This window comes from Lynx canadensis, chromosome D3 (assembly GCF_007474595.2).
Source record: "Lynx canadensis isolate LIC74 chromosome D3, mLynCan4.pri.v2, whole genome shotgun sequence".
Classification (NCBI taxonomy): domain Eukaryota; kingdom Metazoa; phylum Chordata; class Mammalia; order Carnivora; family Felidae; genus Lynx; species Lynx canadensis.
In genome coordinates this window covers 67,731,963-67,750,579 of record NC_044314.2, presented here as the reverse complement: position 1 = coordinate 67,750,579, position 18,617 = coordinate 67,731,963, and the positions used below count along the sequence as shown (strand labels likewise).

The window sequence follows — 18,617 nt, the reverse complement described above, 5'->3', positions numbered from 1 at the left end:
TTCAGATATTTGAGGTCTGCCCCTCCCCGTATGGAATGCTGCGTACAATGTTGGCCATCCTGTTCCGAGGAAACAGTTAAATGGTTTTCTCTTGTGCTTTTGAGTCTGAGCGTGGCTCTCGGTGCTTTACACACACCTCATTTTATTTTCAAACGTCTGCGACAGGTACGACTTCATGCTCGTTTTACAGACAAGGAGAGCGAGGTCCAGTTGAATGAAATGACCCGCCAAAAATTACGTGCTAGGAAATGGTGGAGGGAGATACAACTCCAGGGAATCAGATTCTTGAGTTTGTTCTCGGCCCTCTGATGCTAGGATCCTGTCCAGCTCCACTACTCAGTGGCTGTGTGGCCTTGAGCAAGCCACACCTGCTCTCTGCTCCTCCGTACCCTCTTCTAGGATATGGGGTAATCATGCCTATCCTTATCCTCCAAGGATGGAGTGGAGATTTAACGTCACAAAGGTAGCATGTAGGCGTAAGATTTACAGAATGGTGAAGGAAGGAACTTGATAACTTCTCTGCCCCCCGCCCCACCAAGAAAAAATAGTGATAAAAATGGATACAATCTTCAAAAACAACAAGTTGCATACTCTGGAAGTTGAGCAAGGGCATACAACAGAGAAGCATTTGTGCAAGAGAAACTATCGAATCTCCGGTAAGAGCGGTCGGAGACTGTGACAATCTTGACCTGGGCTGCTCCGGTCCCCATCAAACTCTGGCAGTGTGGTAATCCCACCAGGAGGAGGCAAGCTGTGCAAACCAGTGATTTTGCTCCCAGAAGGGGCCCACTTACATGGAGGGACGTACGGGCAAGTCCCACACCTGTTAGAAACAGTGGTGATCTTGGCAGGAAGGAAACGGAGAAGGTCAGTGGCACAGCTAGCCTGATATTATCATCAGGATTGGGGCCGGAAATGGGCATTGACCAGCCAGAAACTTGACAAGGAGATACAGAGAATGGACAGTCATGTGGGCCTTGATAAGCCCCCACATACTCTTGGGCAATCTGGAGGGAAGCACACGTGCTCAGGGCTCCACGCAGGACAGGAGACACTGACCGAGCCCTTAGCTATCTAGACGTCTCTATTCAAACATAAGGCCCAGGCGCCTGGGTGGCTCAATTGGTTAAGCGTCTGACTTTGGCTCAGGCCATGATTTCACAGCTCGGGGGTTCGAGCCCCGTGTAGGGCTCTGTGCTGGCAGCTCAGAGCCTGGAGCCTGCTTCGGACTCTGGGTCTCCCTCTCTCTCTGCCCCTCCTCTGCTGGTACTCTTTCTCTTTCTCTCAAACATAAATTTAAAAAAAACTAAAAAATTAATAAATAAATAAAGGTAAGGCCACATACATGGGCGGAACATCTATGAGAAGCCAAACAAAGAGTAAAATCTGGGGCACAAGTGTAAGTGTCCGATCAGATGACATTTCCCAACCCGCATGTAGCTCCATTTGAATTAGGTAAAGGCTCGAAAATTCAAGGTGCTGTGCTGACCGCTAAGCCATGCTAACAAAGGGGAAACCCTTGAGAATCCAGGATTTATAATAAAGACAGGAATGAAAAACCCAAGTGGAGACATCAGTAATCTCTTACTGTGGGGGAGACAGACTATACATCTAGTCCAGATAAGTGGCTAAATAATTGGGGGAAAGATTAGAATCTGGAGATTCTATGATATATTATCTATAGTGTCCAGTTTTCAGCAATACACACACACACACACACACACACACACACACACACACAGAGGCATACAAAGAAACTGGAAAGTGTGACGTACCCTCAAGGAAACGAACAAGCAAATCAGTCACTAGAAACCCTTTGTGGGCTTACGTGTGGACTTGACACAGATAGTCAAGCAGCTATCACATTGCACGCACAATGCTCACTGTCATGCCCGGCGCCTGCTACGTTTCAGTACGTACTAATAAGTGGTGGGGGGTCTGAGGTTATGAGGCCCCCTTGGGCACTGCAGTGATAACGCACCCCTCGCCTCCACCCCTCTAGGCTCCTTGACTGCATGTGGGAGAAGCCCAGCTCATGCCCCCACTGACAGAGCCCCTCTGGGTCCTAGAATTTTGCAAAGAGCTCCCTCTTCAATGTTCAACAAGGATGTGGTCTCACATCTCAAACAGTCAGTGAGAGACTCCAGGAATAATGGAGACCCGTGGCTGGGAATTCTTCTCCAACTCGCTAGATGAGTGGTGTGGGGAAAAGCATCCGTGTGTGTGGAACCGAATACTTACCCAGAGGACCACGTGGCTGCTGTGAGCATGGCACCTCCTCCCTGAAACCCATACCATGACCCAAAGGCCACCACGGCTCAATGGCTGCCATTTGTCGCATACCTGCCATGTGCCAAGCGCTTTGTTATGCCCTGTTACAAGTTGCCTGTGGTCACGTAGCTATTGAATATCAAGGGGTGTGGGTGAGTGGAAAGAGAGATGGCAGAAAGGAGGATTGGAATATAAGTCTGTCTGACTCGAACCCACATGCTTTCAGCCACTGAAGCTCTCCCTTAAGGGTGGGACTATGTCAGTGAGGTTTAACTCCATATGCTCAGAACTGTAAATAGAATGCACACACACACACACACACACACACACACACACACAATTGGGTTGGTCAACACTGAATGTAAAACATGTACAATTATTAGAGCAGTAAACCTGAACTGGAGGAAGACACTGAAGGGAGGAAGAAAAGGATGGTAAATACATTGCGGAGGCTAAGGCCACGGGAACCCCTGAATCATGAGTCAGCACGCTGCGAGTGGACAGCTCCCCCTCCCAGCCGTGGCTCCTAGGGGCCCCTCCCCGGAGGAAAGGGGCTCGGACAGATTCACGGGCGACGGGGGGTATCCACAAGGGTCTGAGATGGAACAAGAGGGGCCTTCAAGAAGATAGATTGACATCCCTTGATTGTGTTCTTCAGATCGAGTCCCCAGGGACAGAGATTTTGTTGGCTCAAATCAATCAGTGCTATAGGCACTCTGCGAAGAGGGCAGGCCCTAGGGTTTCCTCGCATCGATCGGGGAGACTTGGCAAGTCCTGCCTGAGCAGCAGAGAGATTGAAGAGACCAGAATCTGAGACATGGCCAAGGTGAGCGGACCTGCCTGAAATTCCACCATCATAGTCACTCTGGGTGGGCTTCCGTGCAGGTGCATGCACAGTCTTAGCCAGACGGGATAAGCGGGGACAGAAGAACGGGACCCAGTGATCAGAGCTGGGGACGGGGTTATTCTGGAGACCGGAGCACATGTCTGGGTGTCTAGAAGGGACAGGAGCGTCTTGAACAGCTGGCGATGGGGGTGAGGATACTGCGCCCTGGAGAGGACCACGGAAGGACAAAGCAGACTGGACTTCCTTCGTGATCTTGCTTAAGCCAGTTCAAGTAATGAAGGTCGGCTTTCCATGCCACACCCCTGCCAATGACTTCTCAGTTGACCGTCACCGACCACGTGTTAAAGCCCAGACTCTCTTGTTCTGCCAACAGTGACCCGTGGCCTGGCCTCTGCCAACATCCTCAGCCCCTGTTCATGACGCTCGGCATCTTTTGTGCTCCAGCCACGCTAAACTACCCATGCAACCTCGTCACTGATCTCTGCACGTGCTGTACCCAGCACGGGTTGCCCTTTGCTCTTTCTCTCACCTAATTCCTCCAAATTGTCCCATAGGGTTCAATTCAATCATCACCTCCTCTGAGGTGTCTTCCATGAATGCTACACTCTCACCCCAAATGTTTTAGTGAGGTGTTCCCTGGGGTGTCCCAAAGCCATCCCTCTGTATGGAAATTGCCTGTTGTAGCCTTTCCCTCACCCAGCTTGGCTGTCTTCTGTCCATCCCTGTATCTCTGGCACCCAGCACAGAGCCTGGTGCAAAGCAGCCACTTGGTCAAAGCTAGGTGGAATCAAGGATAACGACTTTAAGTTAACATCACGCAAGGCACATTCGGTACAGAAATTCACCAGATACCTTTCCTATCCTCGCAACGCTCCCGTTCAATGAGGGATCAATCATGCTACTCCATGCCGCTGAACTCTGTGCTTAAGAACGGTTGATAAATGTTAGGCTGGGTATATTCCACCACAACGAATAGCGCAAAAGCCCTGCGTGCAGAATCCAAGAGCCTGAGTTCGAATCCCAGCTCCACCAGAACCTGGCTGGGCGGCGACGGCCTCAGTCGCCTCCGCTATAAAATGGGGCTAATTCCCAGAGTGGGAAGGCTTTATCTTTTGAGGTCCGTTCCAGGTGAAGGATCTGGAACTTTTTCACATCGTGCCTGCTCTGTGATCAGAGTTGGCACATAAAAGGCACAAAGTATCCAGCGGGTGCCCACCTAATGAGTGTACCTCATTAGGAAAGACGGCACCCTTGGGTCAACGAGAGGCACGTATTAGGCACACAGGGGACTTCATCAAGGCCCGGCTTACACCCTGACAATCAATTCTCTCTGCTGCCATCTAGTGTCTCATGACCATATTGACCTTCTCTGGCTGTCAAACTCGTCTTCTTAAATCCTGAGGTCTTAACTGCTTTGCACACAGAGGCTGACAGTTGGGCCACCCAAGCACGTGTTCATGTATAATTCATGGTGTATCACGTTGCCTGGCAAATGAATATTTATCAGCTTTTTCATAAGAGGCAGGATGGTGTTTCCTTTTGTTGCTACCAAAATTCTATGCTGTAGCAAATGAAATTTGTGAGCAAATAAAAAGAGAATAAGAAGAAGCGAAAACTCCCAGCCAAGTCCATTCCACTTGTAATTTTCCATTTTCCAAGGCCCTCCAGCATGTGTATGGAGGTGGTTTCAGTTTGGCTACAGGAGAGAACTGCTGAGTCGTCCAGAATAGAATCGTCCCATATGCTGTACCTATTGCCCCCGCAGAAAACTCCCCCACACCCCACTTCTGTGCTGTTTTCGACGGCAGATGAGCCCCAGACCCTATCCGTGGCTCCCCTCCAGATGCTCTGAACAGAGATCAAGTTTGGGGTGAGCCAGGATAAGGAACCCCGAATGAAGACTGGTCCAGACTGGACGGTGGCATCGAGCCAGGCAGTCTCATGACTTCCAGACTGGGCTGCCACCAAGGGAGAGGATGCCCCTGCAGCAGCATACGAGCTGGGTCTGATGCCCCCCCCACCCATGGTGGGTGAGGAGGGCTATGTAGAAGGTACTGCCCTGTCTGCAGGAGGTGACCCGTGCCCTGGTCCTCACTGCAGAGAAGAGCCAAGAAGGGGCCTAAGAACTGTGACTTTGTTTACCCTTCTTTCCTCATGTCTCCCTGATGGAAGATCCCCGTGCTGATGATCTCGGACACGCACGGGCACACTCGCCTGGAGGCGGAGTCTCAACGCGGTTGTGAACATGGAGTCTGGGTGGCTTGGCTACCATCACTCTGGCCTTAAGAGGATGCTGATACGCAAACTGATGCTAACGTTGATGACAGTAGTTTACACACACGGAGCCCTCACTCTGAAGCCGGCCCTGTGTCAAGCACGTGAACTCCACTATTGCGTGTGATCCTCAAACACCTTCTGCAGGTGGCCACTGATGTCGTGCCCACCTCACAGATGCCATAACCGAGGCAGAAAGATGATGTCGCTTGCTTACACGCACACGGCCCCAGCTAGGAGTCACCTGCAGGTCTGTTTGACTCTGGAGCCGTGCTTTCTCGACTGCCCTCCCTGGAAGCCAGAAACTCAGGTTCAAGGACAAAACCCACAACAACACTTGGCTGTGTGGCCTCAGGGGAATCCATTCATCTCTCTGAGAAAATCACTTTCTCATCTGCAAAAAAGGATACAATAGCGCTCACTTTGCAGGGCTACTGGGAGGACACGGGGCTTTGCAGATTCTAAAGGGCTCTGTAACCGTTGATAGGCCAGTGGCCGTTCTCAGTGGAAATATTTATTGATGGTTTGACACTGGGGTAAAGACAAGGTCCCAGCCACAGGGGTATAGGAGTTTATGGTGGAAGTGCAGACAGGAGACACACAGGAGCAGAAATACAAGGTTAGGCATTTGTTTTCATTCATTCATTCATTCATTCATGCATTCATCCAACAATGGACTGAGCCCTTGCTAAGACCCAGAAAACGCATAGGACATGTAAATAATTTCAGACAAGGGAAGTGCTACACACACATTAGAACAGGATGATATCACGAGGCTAAGCTCTGAGCCGGCATCTGAAAAGCAAGATGACACTAGCCACACAAAACACTGAGGGAAGTGTGCTCCAGGCAGCGGGAACAGCCAGTGCAAAGGCCCTGAGGTGGTGTTCACGGCGATTCCCTAAGAAGTATGGGCTCTGCTATGAAACACGTCCTGAATATTGGGGACCATGAAGCTCTCCTTTCATGGACTACTCCGGGAACAGTGCCAATGCTGAGTTGGAACTCCTTTTGAAAATGATGGCTTCGCACCTTCCTAGGGGCCCTCCTAGTGGCACATGCCCTCATTCTTTTCCTGCAGTCCGTCATGCGGGGCTTCAGGAGGGCCATTCCTAAGTGACAGGGCAGGGGGGCAGTCGGGAGCAGAGGTCTGAGACAAACCTCACACCGCCCTCGGGGTGCCTGGGTGGCTCAGTCGGTTAAGTGCTCGACTCTTGGTTTTGGCTCAGGCCATGATCTCACGGTTCGTGGGCTCGAGCCCCACTTCAGGCTCTGTGCTAACCGTGTGGAGCCTGCTTGAGATTCTCTCTCTCTCCCTCTCTCTCTCTCTGCCCCTCCCCTGTGCGTGCTCTCTCTCTCAAAATAAATAAATAAACTTAAAAAAAAAAAAAGCTCACTCGGCCCTCATCTTTGCCCCCAGGGCCTGGGCCTCAGATGCTCACGGGTCCAGATGCCCCTCCCCGCCTCCCCCACTGCCCCACATACCTTCCTCTCGTCTATGCCCTCGGAGGCCGATGTGAGCTTCTTCATGAGGACAGGGTCCAGCACCTGGAATCTCCGGCGGAATTGAGCGAGCCCCACATGGTCAGCATAGCCTGGGGGTGGGGTAGGAAGCAAGCAGAACATGGAGTCCAGGTGAGAAGGGCAGCCCGGGGCCTGGATTCACAGGCAGCCCCCGCCCTGCTCCCAGCCTTGCGGCTCTTTTGCTGGGCAAACTCCCTTCTGGGGCCTCAGTTTCCCCATTTGTTAAGAGATCGAATTCAGTCAGCATTTCTCAAATACGTTCCCTAGAACACCAACCCTATAAAGTGCTCCACTGAAGGGCACCTGGGGGCTTGGTTCTGTTGGTTAAGTGTCTGAATCTTGTTTTCATGCTCAGGACTTGATCGCACGGTTTGCGGGTTTGAGACCCGTGTCTGCCTCTGCTCTGACAGCACGGATCCTGCTTGAGATTCTCTCTCTCCCTCTCTCTTCTGCCCCTTCCCCACTCATGCGCTCTCTCTCTCTCTCTCTCTCTCCCTCTCTCTCAAAGTAAATAAATAAACTTTTTTTTTTAAGTGTTCCACTGAATCCTCCCAGGGCGCCTGGGTGGCTTAGTCGGTTGAGCGTCCGACTTCAGCCTCAGGTCACGATCTCACAGGTCATGAGTTCGAGCCCCGTGTCGGGCTCTGTGCTGACAGCTCAAAAGCCTGGAGCCTGCTTCAGATTCTGTGTCTCCCTCTCTCTCTGCCCCTCCCCTGTTCACATTCTGTCTGCCTGTCTCTCAAAAATATATAAACATTGGGGCGCCTGGGTGGCTTAGTTGGTTAAGCGTCTGACTTCATCTCACGGTTTGTGGGTTCAAGCCCCGCATCAGGCTCTGTGCTGACAGCTCAGAGCCTGGAGCCTGCTTTGGATTCTGTGTCTCCCTCTCTCTCTGCCCCTCCCCCATTCACACTCTGTCTCTCTTTCTTTGAAAAATAAATAAACATTAAAAAAATTAAAAATATAGATATACATAAAACATTAAAAAATTTTAAAAAGTGTTCCACTGAACATATGGAAAAGCAGCACTGTGATCTGCCCTCTGGGTCACGTTGTGGGCCAGGATCAATGCCCAAGGCTCTGTGGACCACCACAGGAAGATGTGGGATCGGTTTCGCTTAGAACCTATTTGACCACAGGGGGAAAAAATGTTTTTTGTCCAATACTTATGCCCACCCCACTTGTGGGAAGTGCTGCATTGAGTATTTTCTAAGGGTTTTTTTTTTTAAAAATCTAACATGCAGGATGGACACAGGAGTACCCCTCTGTGTGGAAACTCCCGAGAGTTTGCTGGAAAGTTCTCTGGAAAGCTCCCGAGAGAAGGTGACATTACAGGCGGCCTCTGCAGGAGCCGTAAGAGTTTGTCACAGGATTGGGTGTGGAAGGGGTGTCTGGGCAGAGGGAGCCAGAGAGGGGTGACCCAAGGCTGGCTCCTCGGTCATAGCAGAAACCAGCACTTGCTGAGCACAAGACACTAGATTAACAACTTCCTTGTGTTATAGGCAGTCAGGGGCCTCTATCATTATACCCATTTTATAGATGTGGAGAATGAGGCTCAAAGAGTTCAAGTCGCCTAGCCCAAAGCAGCATGGATAGTAACTCTCCCATCTGGGATTCAGACCCGGACAGAGACTATAACTAATCCAGGGGGCAGTAGCCAATAGTGAGGTCAAAGATGAGCGGGGACCAGATCCCAGAGGGACTTGAAGTCAAATTGCAGGCCTCAAGGTTTGGACTTTGTCCTGAAGACAAGGGGCATGGTGGACCCTTGGTTGCCTCAAAAAGACCCCTTCACTGGCCAGATGAGTGAAGGTCTGGTGAAATCTGACCCCACTCTGAGACTCCACAAATGCACGAACCACGAAGAAGGGTGGTGGTGGTAGGTACATGTGATGAATCCAGGGTGCCTTCCTGGGGGAAGAGGATGTGTCAGGCCAGGTTCCCAGGATGCTGACTGCGCAGAGATACGAGGTTACACGCGTGCCCTTTCGAGACAGAATGATCTGGGTTCACATCCCATTTCTGCCCTTATCAAGTGACCCCATCTCTTTGAGATTCAAGTTCTTCATTTGTCAGGTGAGGATAACAAGTTCTGGGCAAGGGGTCACTCTAAGGATTGAAACAGATGACTGACAGAGTAACAGAGACTAACACGGATTGATGCTGTTCCATATCCAGGCAACTCTTCTAGGTGCTAGCCTCTTATTAACTCACACACTGCTCATCAGCTCTCTGACACCTGAGCTATTAAGGCAGAGGAAAGAGGGACATGATCTAGGGACTTGCCTGCTGTTGGCCACAGTCAAGGGCAGGCCAGCCGCCTCCAGGGCCTGAGCCACGCCCACCAAGCTGTACAATATGTAAGGTTTAATGAGCATTTACTATATGCCAGGCGCTGTGCTAAGAGCTTGGTAAGAATGATGTCAGTTAGTGGGGCGCCTGGGTGGCTCAGTCGGTTGGGCGGCCGACTTCAGCTCAGGTCCTGATCTCGCGGTCTGTGGGTTCGAGCCCCGCATCGGGCTTTGTGCTGACAGCTCAGAGCCTGCAGCCTGCTTCCGATTCTGTGTCTCCCTCTCTCTCTGCCCCTCCCCTGCTTGTTCTCTGTCTCTTTCTCAAATAATAAACATTAAGAAAAAAAAAAAAGAATGACGTCAGTTGGTATGTATAATGACACAATGCCAGCACGTCATAAGTACTCAATATCCTGCATACATTTGTGTGTTTTATGTGTGCACACTGGCGTATGCATGCATGAATTATATGTGCATGAATTCGAAATCATAAATATTTGACATGTGTATGCATCCATGTGTGCACGCAAATATTTCTTCTATGGTGTAAGAGAGACAGAAGCCAGTTTGAGCAGAAAAAAAAAAAAAAAAAAGAGGAAATGACCAAGCCTGGGAGGCAGAAACTGAACGGTTTTATCACGAGACCTCAAATCTTTACTTAGTTGGAAAATTCGTCCTGCCCCAGGCAGGCCACACCAAGAATGAAGAGGGCAGAAGCCCACCACAGTGAGACCCAAGGTCGAGGATGGGGACGGCTGAGCTAAGCAGGCACACAGGGGTTCAAATGGGCGGACCAGGGTGCCTTCAAAGGCCCAGAACCCCCTGCCAGCCAGCCAGCCAGAATCGATCCGCCACCACTGTGACCATTTTGCGCTTCCCCTGTGACATTATCTGTCACCCCTCGACTGTGGTTGCGCGGGCAGGAGGAAAAATCAATGAGGCGCTCAGAGAAGTGAGGGTCTCGTCTTTGCTTCCAGCTGCTTCCAGCCATTCTGTCAAATGTCTGGTGCCCGGGGTGGGGTTACTAACACGGCGGGAGGAGATGGGGCCGTGGCCACAAGCCAGGTGTCAGCGACCACAGAGATGTTTAACGAGCAGGGGCCCGCCAAGCCAGCCTCCCCACTGGCCCATCACCCCATCCTCTGCAGAGACAATGACCATGCGTGAGCCGTTTCAAATGTCAGGGACGGGGATCCATGCAGCGGCCGCTGGGGTCCGAGAGGGCGAAAAGAATCAGAAGGATTCAGAGAGAACTCGACCCCTAAGATGAGCTATGTGGAGACCTTGGGCGCAGGGTTGCCTTCTGTAATATAGACCTAAAGAGTTCATTCCTCTGACTGAACCCTCGTCTTCTCCTTGCCACCTCCTTATCTCTTCAGCTCGATCCAGGGAAAGCCAGACGTCTAAAAGTGGACAACCTGCCTCAACGGCCACGACCGCCCCACTCATTTTGAACCCCAGTCCCTGAAAATCCAGGCTCTTCCCTGCCTCAGGACCTTTGCATATGCTGATCTGTCTGCCTAGCTTTCCACTCCAGACATGAGCTGCTTGCTTTCCATCGAGACCCAAGTAAGATGTTACCTCTTCCAGAGGTTTACCCAGTCTCTCCAATGAGAGCACAGGGCTCCCTCTTCTATACATCTGGTACCTCCTGCATCCCCATGTGACAATGCAGGCCCCCGTCACATGTCCCCACTCTGACCTCCCAAACCACGCTGAGCATCTTGAAGACCAAGGTATTGCTCGTTGTGGGAATTTCATTTTCTATTCCTAGACAGAAGCTCCCTGGACGTTTGCTCTAGAAAGGAAGATGAGCAGGTCACAGCCCCAGCCTTCCAGGGGTGCACACGCCATTCAGGAAATAAGACAGGCTTCGGACTCAAGATCTAGGTCCGATCGAGGCTCTGCCTTGACCCAACTGTGTGACCCTGAGCAAGTCCCCCACCTCTCGGAGCTTCTGTTTTTCCATCTGAAATCATAGCTCCCCTTTCACAGGCTTATTGTTTCACAGAATAAACGGGATGCTGTATGGAAAGTTCTGGCACATCGTTGGTGCTCCTGGGAGTTCCTTGGCTGCCACCAGTTAGCGGGCACGTCCGAGGAGTTAGACATAAGGTGCTTGCTCCCTGGCCGTCTCTTACCTGCCCTGTGCAGACGCAGCGCCTCCAGGACGCAGGACCCCGCAAGCTGCACCCTCAGCGCAGGGATGTCCAAGGGCAGAGGTCCGCCTGTTCCGGGCTTATCTCCACCAGGCTGCGGTGGGGTCAGAGATCCCTGCCCGCCTCTGCTCTCCCCCGCGGGGCCCGGCACAAGGCAGTGGATGAAGTGTATCTGAGACCGTCTGATCATGCTGGTCAGTGCATCCTAGGAACAAGAGGATAGGGGGTTAAAGGCCTGCTGTCTCAGGGTAAGATGGACAGGGACGCTCCCCCAACATACATTCAGCCTAGCCTGGGCACCTTTGGGGGTCCCTGTGTCCTATACCAAGGACCTCCTATTTATGGCCTGATTCACTCATGAGAAATAGGGGAACTTTATCACAGCCCCTATAACCGATGGGGAAACTGAGGCATACAGAAGGCAAACACAAGACGGCCCCGGGTCACACAGACCACTAGCAGAAGAGGCAGGCTAGAACCCAGGACCTACTCCTACAGGCTTTTCCTGTATAATCTGCCACGAGGAATTTTCCAGAACTTGTCCTGCCACGTCCCACTTTCTGGACTCAGTCTGGCCACTGACCAATCGAAGTGCTCTCATCTGCTGTCGGATTCGTGTATCTAGGTCCCGTATTTCCAGCCAGTGCGAGATCCTGCAGCCCTCCCCCAGGGAGAGCCGCGTGGTGAAAACATAAGCATTTGGGAGGCAGGGCTGGTCTGGCTATAATATTTGTCACTCTGGTCAAGAGGGTATTCCTGGTCCCTGGGAACTTCCCAGAGCTGCTCAAGGCAACCCCAAGTAGGCCAGGCTTCGGCCTCAGACTTGGACAGATCACCCCCGGCCCCAGGGATGTGACGGCAGACGTTCCTTCGCTGCTCTGAGCCTCAGCTTCCCCCTCTGTGGAGCGCAGGGGGACGCCTGCCCCTCCAGGTTTGCAGAGGAGGCTAGAGGTGATTCGGGTTGACAACTCATCCCGGAGGAGGGCAGGGAACGTGGCAGTGGAGGCCCCGGCTCCGTGGGGACAGGGCTGCCGCTCACCATCTGCAGCTTGATCTGGGAGCACGGCGCTTTCCTCTTGACCGCGGCGAAGCTGCTGGCAAACGCCTTCCTCACCGTGCAGCTCCTCTGCAGGGCCTGCTGGGAGGTGCCCTCCAGGCCGGCCACGGCCCGGCACACGGGGGGCAGCTTGGCCCGGGCCTGGAACAGACTCCTCAGATCCTCCCTGGCGGGCAAGAGGCAAAAGAGAGAGGGACTTCAGGGGCTCGTGGGGGACGGGCCCACCTTGCTTCTTGCTAATCTGCTTCCCGAACCATCCCCTTGAATCACACAACCTAGCTGCTACGCTTTCATCCACGGGGCCTCCTGCCAGGCGAGCCTTCGCTTCGTGGCAAACGCCAGCTTCTTTCTCCATAGCAACAGGAAGATCTAACGGACGGTCTTGTCACTGATACACCTGCAGGGATCCCACTGAGCCTGCACTTTCAGAGGGACAGAGAGAGAATCCCAAGCAGGCTCCACACCGTCAGCCCGGTGCCCGACGCGGGGCTCGAACCCACGAACCGCGAGATCATGACCCGAGCCGAAATCCAGACTGAGCCACCCAGGCACCCTGCCTGTGCTTTTCTTAGCGAAGTCATCTTGGTTCTCCCTAGAACAGGCCCAGCTCATAGCGGGTGCTGAGGATACAGTTCATGCCAGAATGAGTAACTGACGGGCTCAGCAGGCAGTTTCTGGACCTGCGAGGTCCCGTGGGCGAAATGTCCCACCCGATGGCCAGCAGAGGACAGTGCCCTCCCTCGGCACTCCTGTAACGCGCAGGTGCAGGCCCAGGACTCCTTAAGCGTCTGCTCTGATAAACCTGAACGGCCCTGCCTTCTTGTCGGGGCCAATAAGGACTAAGAAGGCTGGGCACACCCTGCTGTGCCCTCGGAGGAGGCTGGGACCCAGAGGGAGCCTCTGGCCTCCCACGTCCCCTCTGCCCCATCCCTTCCAGTCAAAGGACGCAGGCAATTTCTGTCGCTCTCTGCAAGTCCAGGCTGCATGCCAGCCCCAGCCCTGAAGCCACATTACCTCCCTCCCTCCGTGCTTCACCGAACTATCCAAACTATTAAGGAACCGTCTTGTCCAAACGATCCAAAGGTATTTCAAGTGGTTAAGTGCCTGGAAGAGCACAAAGATTAACACTGGCTTCACTATTCTGGTGTTGAAATAAAAATCTGGGGGAGGAGGCTGTATGAGCCCCTCCTACTGGAAGCAGGAGCCCCTCGAGGAGAGGTCAGGGCCCTGGGGCATGTGGGCACCACCCCCCCACCCCGGTACAGGGAGAGGAGGCTGTGCCCATGACCCTGCCCCCCCGTATGTGGATTGCCCCATCTCTGGGGCTGGTAGATCTGACTTCTGGTGTTCAACGGGAGGTGTGCCCTTGGGCAGGTCACGTCTGCTTTGGGCCACAGCTGGAGATCAATATATATATGGAACAAAACGCTTTGACCGCAGCAGTGAATCTTGAGTGTGCTTGTCAGCAAAACAAGTCCCCAGAGAGATCAAGTGGGGCCCAGGAATCGGAATGTTAGACCAGCAGTGAATCCGGTGAATCTGACACTCTTGGGGGCGGAAGCACACTCTAAAAAAAGCACTGTTTGCTCTCAAAAACCACCAATGCTTGGCTCTCAAACACACAAGACACCCTAACGGCACTTACCCTCGAAGTTGCCGTCTTTCTCCGCCCCCAAGGGCCACGGCCTTATACACACTGTTCCTTCTTCCCACAGTGTCCCTCCCTCGCCAGGCCATCGGGCCAACAAAATCTGGCTTCCCTCTTTCTAGGGGACCAGAGCCACGGGATGTTAGAGCAAGAAGTGACACAGGGGCCACAGATGCGTATTGAGGGCCTGCTACGAACCAGGCTCCTTAATGAGCCATCCGTGACGCTGTGCCACCCAAGTGTCACATCAAACACGTAAGCCTGGCCCTATCGCTCCCACTTCTTGGAGTATGGAACTGAGGCCCACGTCATGCAGCCTAAACAAGGCGAAAGCAGAATTTGAACATTTGCCTGACCTCAAATCTGTGCAATATCCACAGATCTTGCAGCCTCGTCCAATAAACACTTACTTTGTGGAAGAGGAAACGAAACAAACAAACAAACAGATAAATAGACCCAAGGGAGAGAAAGTGACTGCCTACGGTCACCCCGGTGGGGAGGGCAGGGCTAGGACCTGACCCTGGCCCCCTGGTCCTCCATGCTGTCCTCTGTGTGCTCACCGACCTTCCTTGTGCCCCTGCTCCCTGACTTGATCTCCTTTCAGGACCTGTGTGCCCTTGAACCTGCCAGCACACTGGGCTTTCCAATCAACTGGGACCATGATGTGCATAGAACTTCTACAGGGACAATCTAGACCCCAAGCGTGTCCCAGCTCTGCCACTCTTTTGCTGTGTGATCACAGGAGGGCCATTCACTGACTGGGGCCTTGGTTTTCTCATCTGTGAAATGGGGCTAAGGAGGCAGTGTGGTTGCCAGGAGTAACCAGAGGCTTACCAACCGTTTATCCTGATGCGGGGTGCACAGCGGGTGGTCCCTAAGTGTCTCCTCCCCATCCCCACGCCCCCAGCACCCCTCTGGTTCCCTCAGCTTCTCTTCTGTGTCCGAGCCCTGCCCCCGCAGGGCGGGAGCGGTGGGGCGGGGAGGATCGGGATGCGTATTTGCGTGCGTGCGCGCACAGGCACAGGGCAGCATTTTCCAGTAACTGCGGGCTGCAAGCAGCCGTGGCTGTCAGCCCTCCTGAGCAGAGCCGTCAGGGATTGCAATGGGCCGCTTTCCTTTTCTAACACCACAAAACGTTATCACTTCAGTTTTATGACCCCCGAGTCCTAGGATGTTCATAAAATCGTTCCAGTCACAGCATCTCCCAGATACTTAATGAGAGGCACAAGGCCAAAATAAGAAGTCTCTGCCTCTTTTTTTTTTTTTTTTTTTGGCTTTTGTGCCACCTGCCCCAGAAGCTAGCTTTTCTCTTCGGCTAGACTCACGCTGGCCCCAGGGACACACTGCCCCGGAGGGATGGGGTTCCCTCACTCACTGGGTTGCGGCGACTGCACGGCCCCGGGGGAGGAGGGAACCGCAGGGCACCGAATGCCCCTGGCTGGCTCTGATGCCCGCCGGGCTCACCTCTTTGACTGCTGCAGCACCGAAGGGGCGTCCAGGGCCGAGAGGTTGGGCTTGCCTCTATGCAGCCAGCCCGTGAGGTCATAGCGCACGGGGTCCTGTCCCAGCTGGTGGAAAATCTCGAACTGGAGGGGCTGCTCACAGGCCCGAAGGGCAGAGGTCCCTGAAAGAAGACAGAGCACGTGAGCGTTGGGGGCTCAGGCAGGGAAGACACTCGGGAGGTGCTTGACATCCCCCAGAACACACTTTCTCCACGTAACTACGTTTCCAGACAGCTAAACCTACCGGTGCTGGGCACCAACATCTCGCCTGCTATACGTAGGTACGGATGTACGTCTGCGCGTTATTGCCTTTCTAAAAACAATTTTTTAATGTTTATTTATTTTTGAGAGAGAGACAGAAGGTGAGCAGGGGAGGGGCAGAGAGAGAGAGGGAGACACAGAATCCGAAGCAGGCTCCGGGCTCCGAGCTGTTGGCACAGAGCCCAACGCGGGGCTGGAACTCACGGACCACGAGATCGTGACCTGAGCCGAAACCAAGAGTCAAGACGCTCAACCGACTGAGCCACCCAGCACCCCATGCTATATTTTCTAATACTCGTGGAAATAGATACATAATTATTAAGTATTTTGAAAATCACTTTGAAATGGCATCAACCAAATAAGTGCACAGCCTACACTTGGGAGACGCTGACTGGCACTTGGTCACAAGGGGCAGCGCGGGGGAGCCCGAGGCGGTTGGAGCTTCGAGAGAAGGTCTGCGTTCAAATCCTGACTCTTCCTGCTACTACCGTGTGTCAGGGGCCAAACCTCTTAAGTCTCTGACCCTCTGTCTCTTCCTCGGTGAAATGCAAATTATACATACCTCCCGGGGTGACCTATATCTTAAAAGAGATAACGTGCGTAAAGCATGTTGGCAGTGTGCCTGGCACACAGTAGTTGCTCAGTAAGCCGTAGTGGGCGTCCCAGCCACTTCCTGCAGTTGACCTTGTGCGGATGTTCTGGAGCCACAAAGCATTTATCTCCGTATTCCCAATATTCGGCGTCTCGTGCCTGGTAGACGCGAATGGAGCCCGGAAGTGCTTGTGGAAGGAATGAATGAGCGAATCCTAGTCATGAGTCAATCACGTCACTCTGACTGCGGTGAGCTCTCAGGTTGAGAAATGGACCGGACCCGGACCAATTACCATCAAGAGCGGTAGTATTGTTTTGGTTCTTCCACGTATTCCGAATTTCTGTGAGTTCCTTTCCTCCTACTGTCCCAGGGTCCTGAGTCCTTTCCTCAAAGGCTGATTTTCCACCGCTTGGCTGCCGTGAGCTAGGAAACAGGAAACCTGCGTTTCCCGGAATTCTGTACGCAGTCAACAGACTCTGAGGGTCTGCAGATGAGGAGGGGACGTGGCTTCTGCATTCGTGTGTGGCTTCTGAGAGGCCCTTTGTGTTCAATACCCCAGGGCTGACCGAGGTCACCAGCAAGGGGCACTTGTGATGAAGTCAAGTCTTTCTTCCTCAAGTGCTTCCTGTGAGGCCTCCAGGGCCATGCAGTCCCTGCCCTCAAGGGGTCACCTTCCAATGAAAGCAATGACAAAGCGTCCGCCTGGCTCTGGTGCACATATCCACACTGCCTGTACGATGTCACGGGTACCTGTTCGCGTGGCCGCGTCCCTGCACCGGACTGCAAGCAGCTTGAGGGCAGGGACCACGTTCATCCACAGTTATGTCTAGCAGCCAGCACAGAGCTGGGCTCTGAATGAGGACCCCAAGAGCACTGGGGGAGGAGGAGGAAGCAAAGGCAAGAGAGAAGAAAGGACGTTCGTGTTTGCTAAGCCCCAGCCAGCTTCTGCTGCACATACTATGTGCATGATGTCCCTCGATCCCGCTCAGGTCTGTCAAGTGAACATCACTGGGCTGGTTTTCTAGAAGGTGACAGGGAGGTCCAGAGATGAGACAGCTCGGCTGAAGTTGCATAGCGCGTGTGGGCAGAGCCGGGGGGAGGATACGGGTCTGCTGGCCCAAAGCCTGTGTTCATCCAGGTGGTGGATGGGTACGTGGAGGTATCACAGCCCCGGGAAGCCAGTCCCAGGCTCCCAGGGGGCCCGCTGGTTCCTCTCGCCTTCCCCCTTCTTCAGAGGTGATTTCAACCACAGTGTTGCCCATCCAAGCACTGCGGGGGCAGCTCTCGCTTTCAGGAGCCCCAAGGAAACGGCTGTAAGACAGAACCTGACTCGGTGCACCTCCCTCGTGTCTCTCCCAGAAGCCCGAGCCCCCAGACTGGGGTAGGGGACTCTCGGGCCCCTGCGATCCCAGCAGCCACCCTCTATGTCTACACTACGAACGCCTGTCGCCTGTCTGCTGGCCTGGGCTCCGTGGGGCTGCCTGTTGGCACGGCAAAGACACCTTCGTTGAGAAGTAACAGCAAAAGCACCGTGTTAGCCAGAAAGCCCCACGTGTTTTGCCTGATTGAACATTCTCATTAACTCTGAGCTCCCCAGAAAGACCTAGAGACAAAAGACCTTTTTATTTGTCACCAAAATATCTGAATTAATGGGTCTATCTCGGTGGGGCCAGGACTGGAACATTGTCTCCCTTGGAAACTGACAAGCCTCAGGACAGCCTGCTTGGGGTGTCTGGGATCGGCACATCAGACCTCATGGGAGAAGGAGCAGGTGCCACAGATCTCCCTGAATCCCCTCCTGCCCTAGCCATACCCTACATGACACCTTCTCCCTCCGACCCGACTCGGGTGTCATTTGCCTAAAAATCAGGATCCAGAAAACATTCCATTCGAGGAATCCATTTCATTCGACTCCGGATCATTGGGTTTTCACATATACATCCATTCTGTATCAAGGATTCATTGTAGTCTTTGGGCCGGCATCATCCTGGCTGACGCAGGCAGAGGTGACCACCCAGCCCCTGTCCTCTCGAGCCTGACATTCCCATGAGGACAGATGCGTGATGTCCAGTGGGAGGGCTGCAAGGGAGAAGGGAAAAACAGAGAACGGGAAGCATTCTAGGCAGAGGGAACTGCCAGTGCAAAGGCCCTGAGGCGGGAGTGTGCTTGGGGTGTTTCAGAAGCAGCCGAG

The 18,617-nt window shown here is 53.3% G+C and overlaps 1 protein-coding gene across 1 annotated transcript in view; it reads right to left on the bottom strand.

The window, feature by feature from the left end:
• The window catches only part of MYO18B (myosin XVIIIB), a 259,486-nt gene that overhangs the window by 159,327 nt on the left and 81,542 nt on the right, over positions 1-18,617 (bottom strand). Inside the window, 4 exon segments of the mRNA XM_030336763.1 lie at positions 6,878-6,987; positions 11,349-11,571; positions 12,406-12,589; positions 15,536-15,695. Coding sequence (XP_030192623.1) covers positions 6,878-6,987; positions 11,349-11,571; positions 12,406-12,589; positions 15,536-15,695 — 677 coding nt within the window.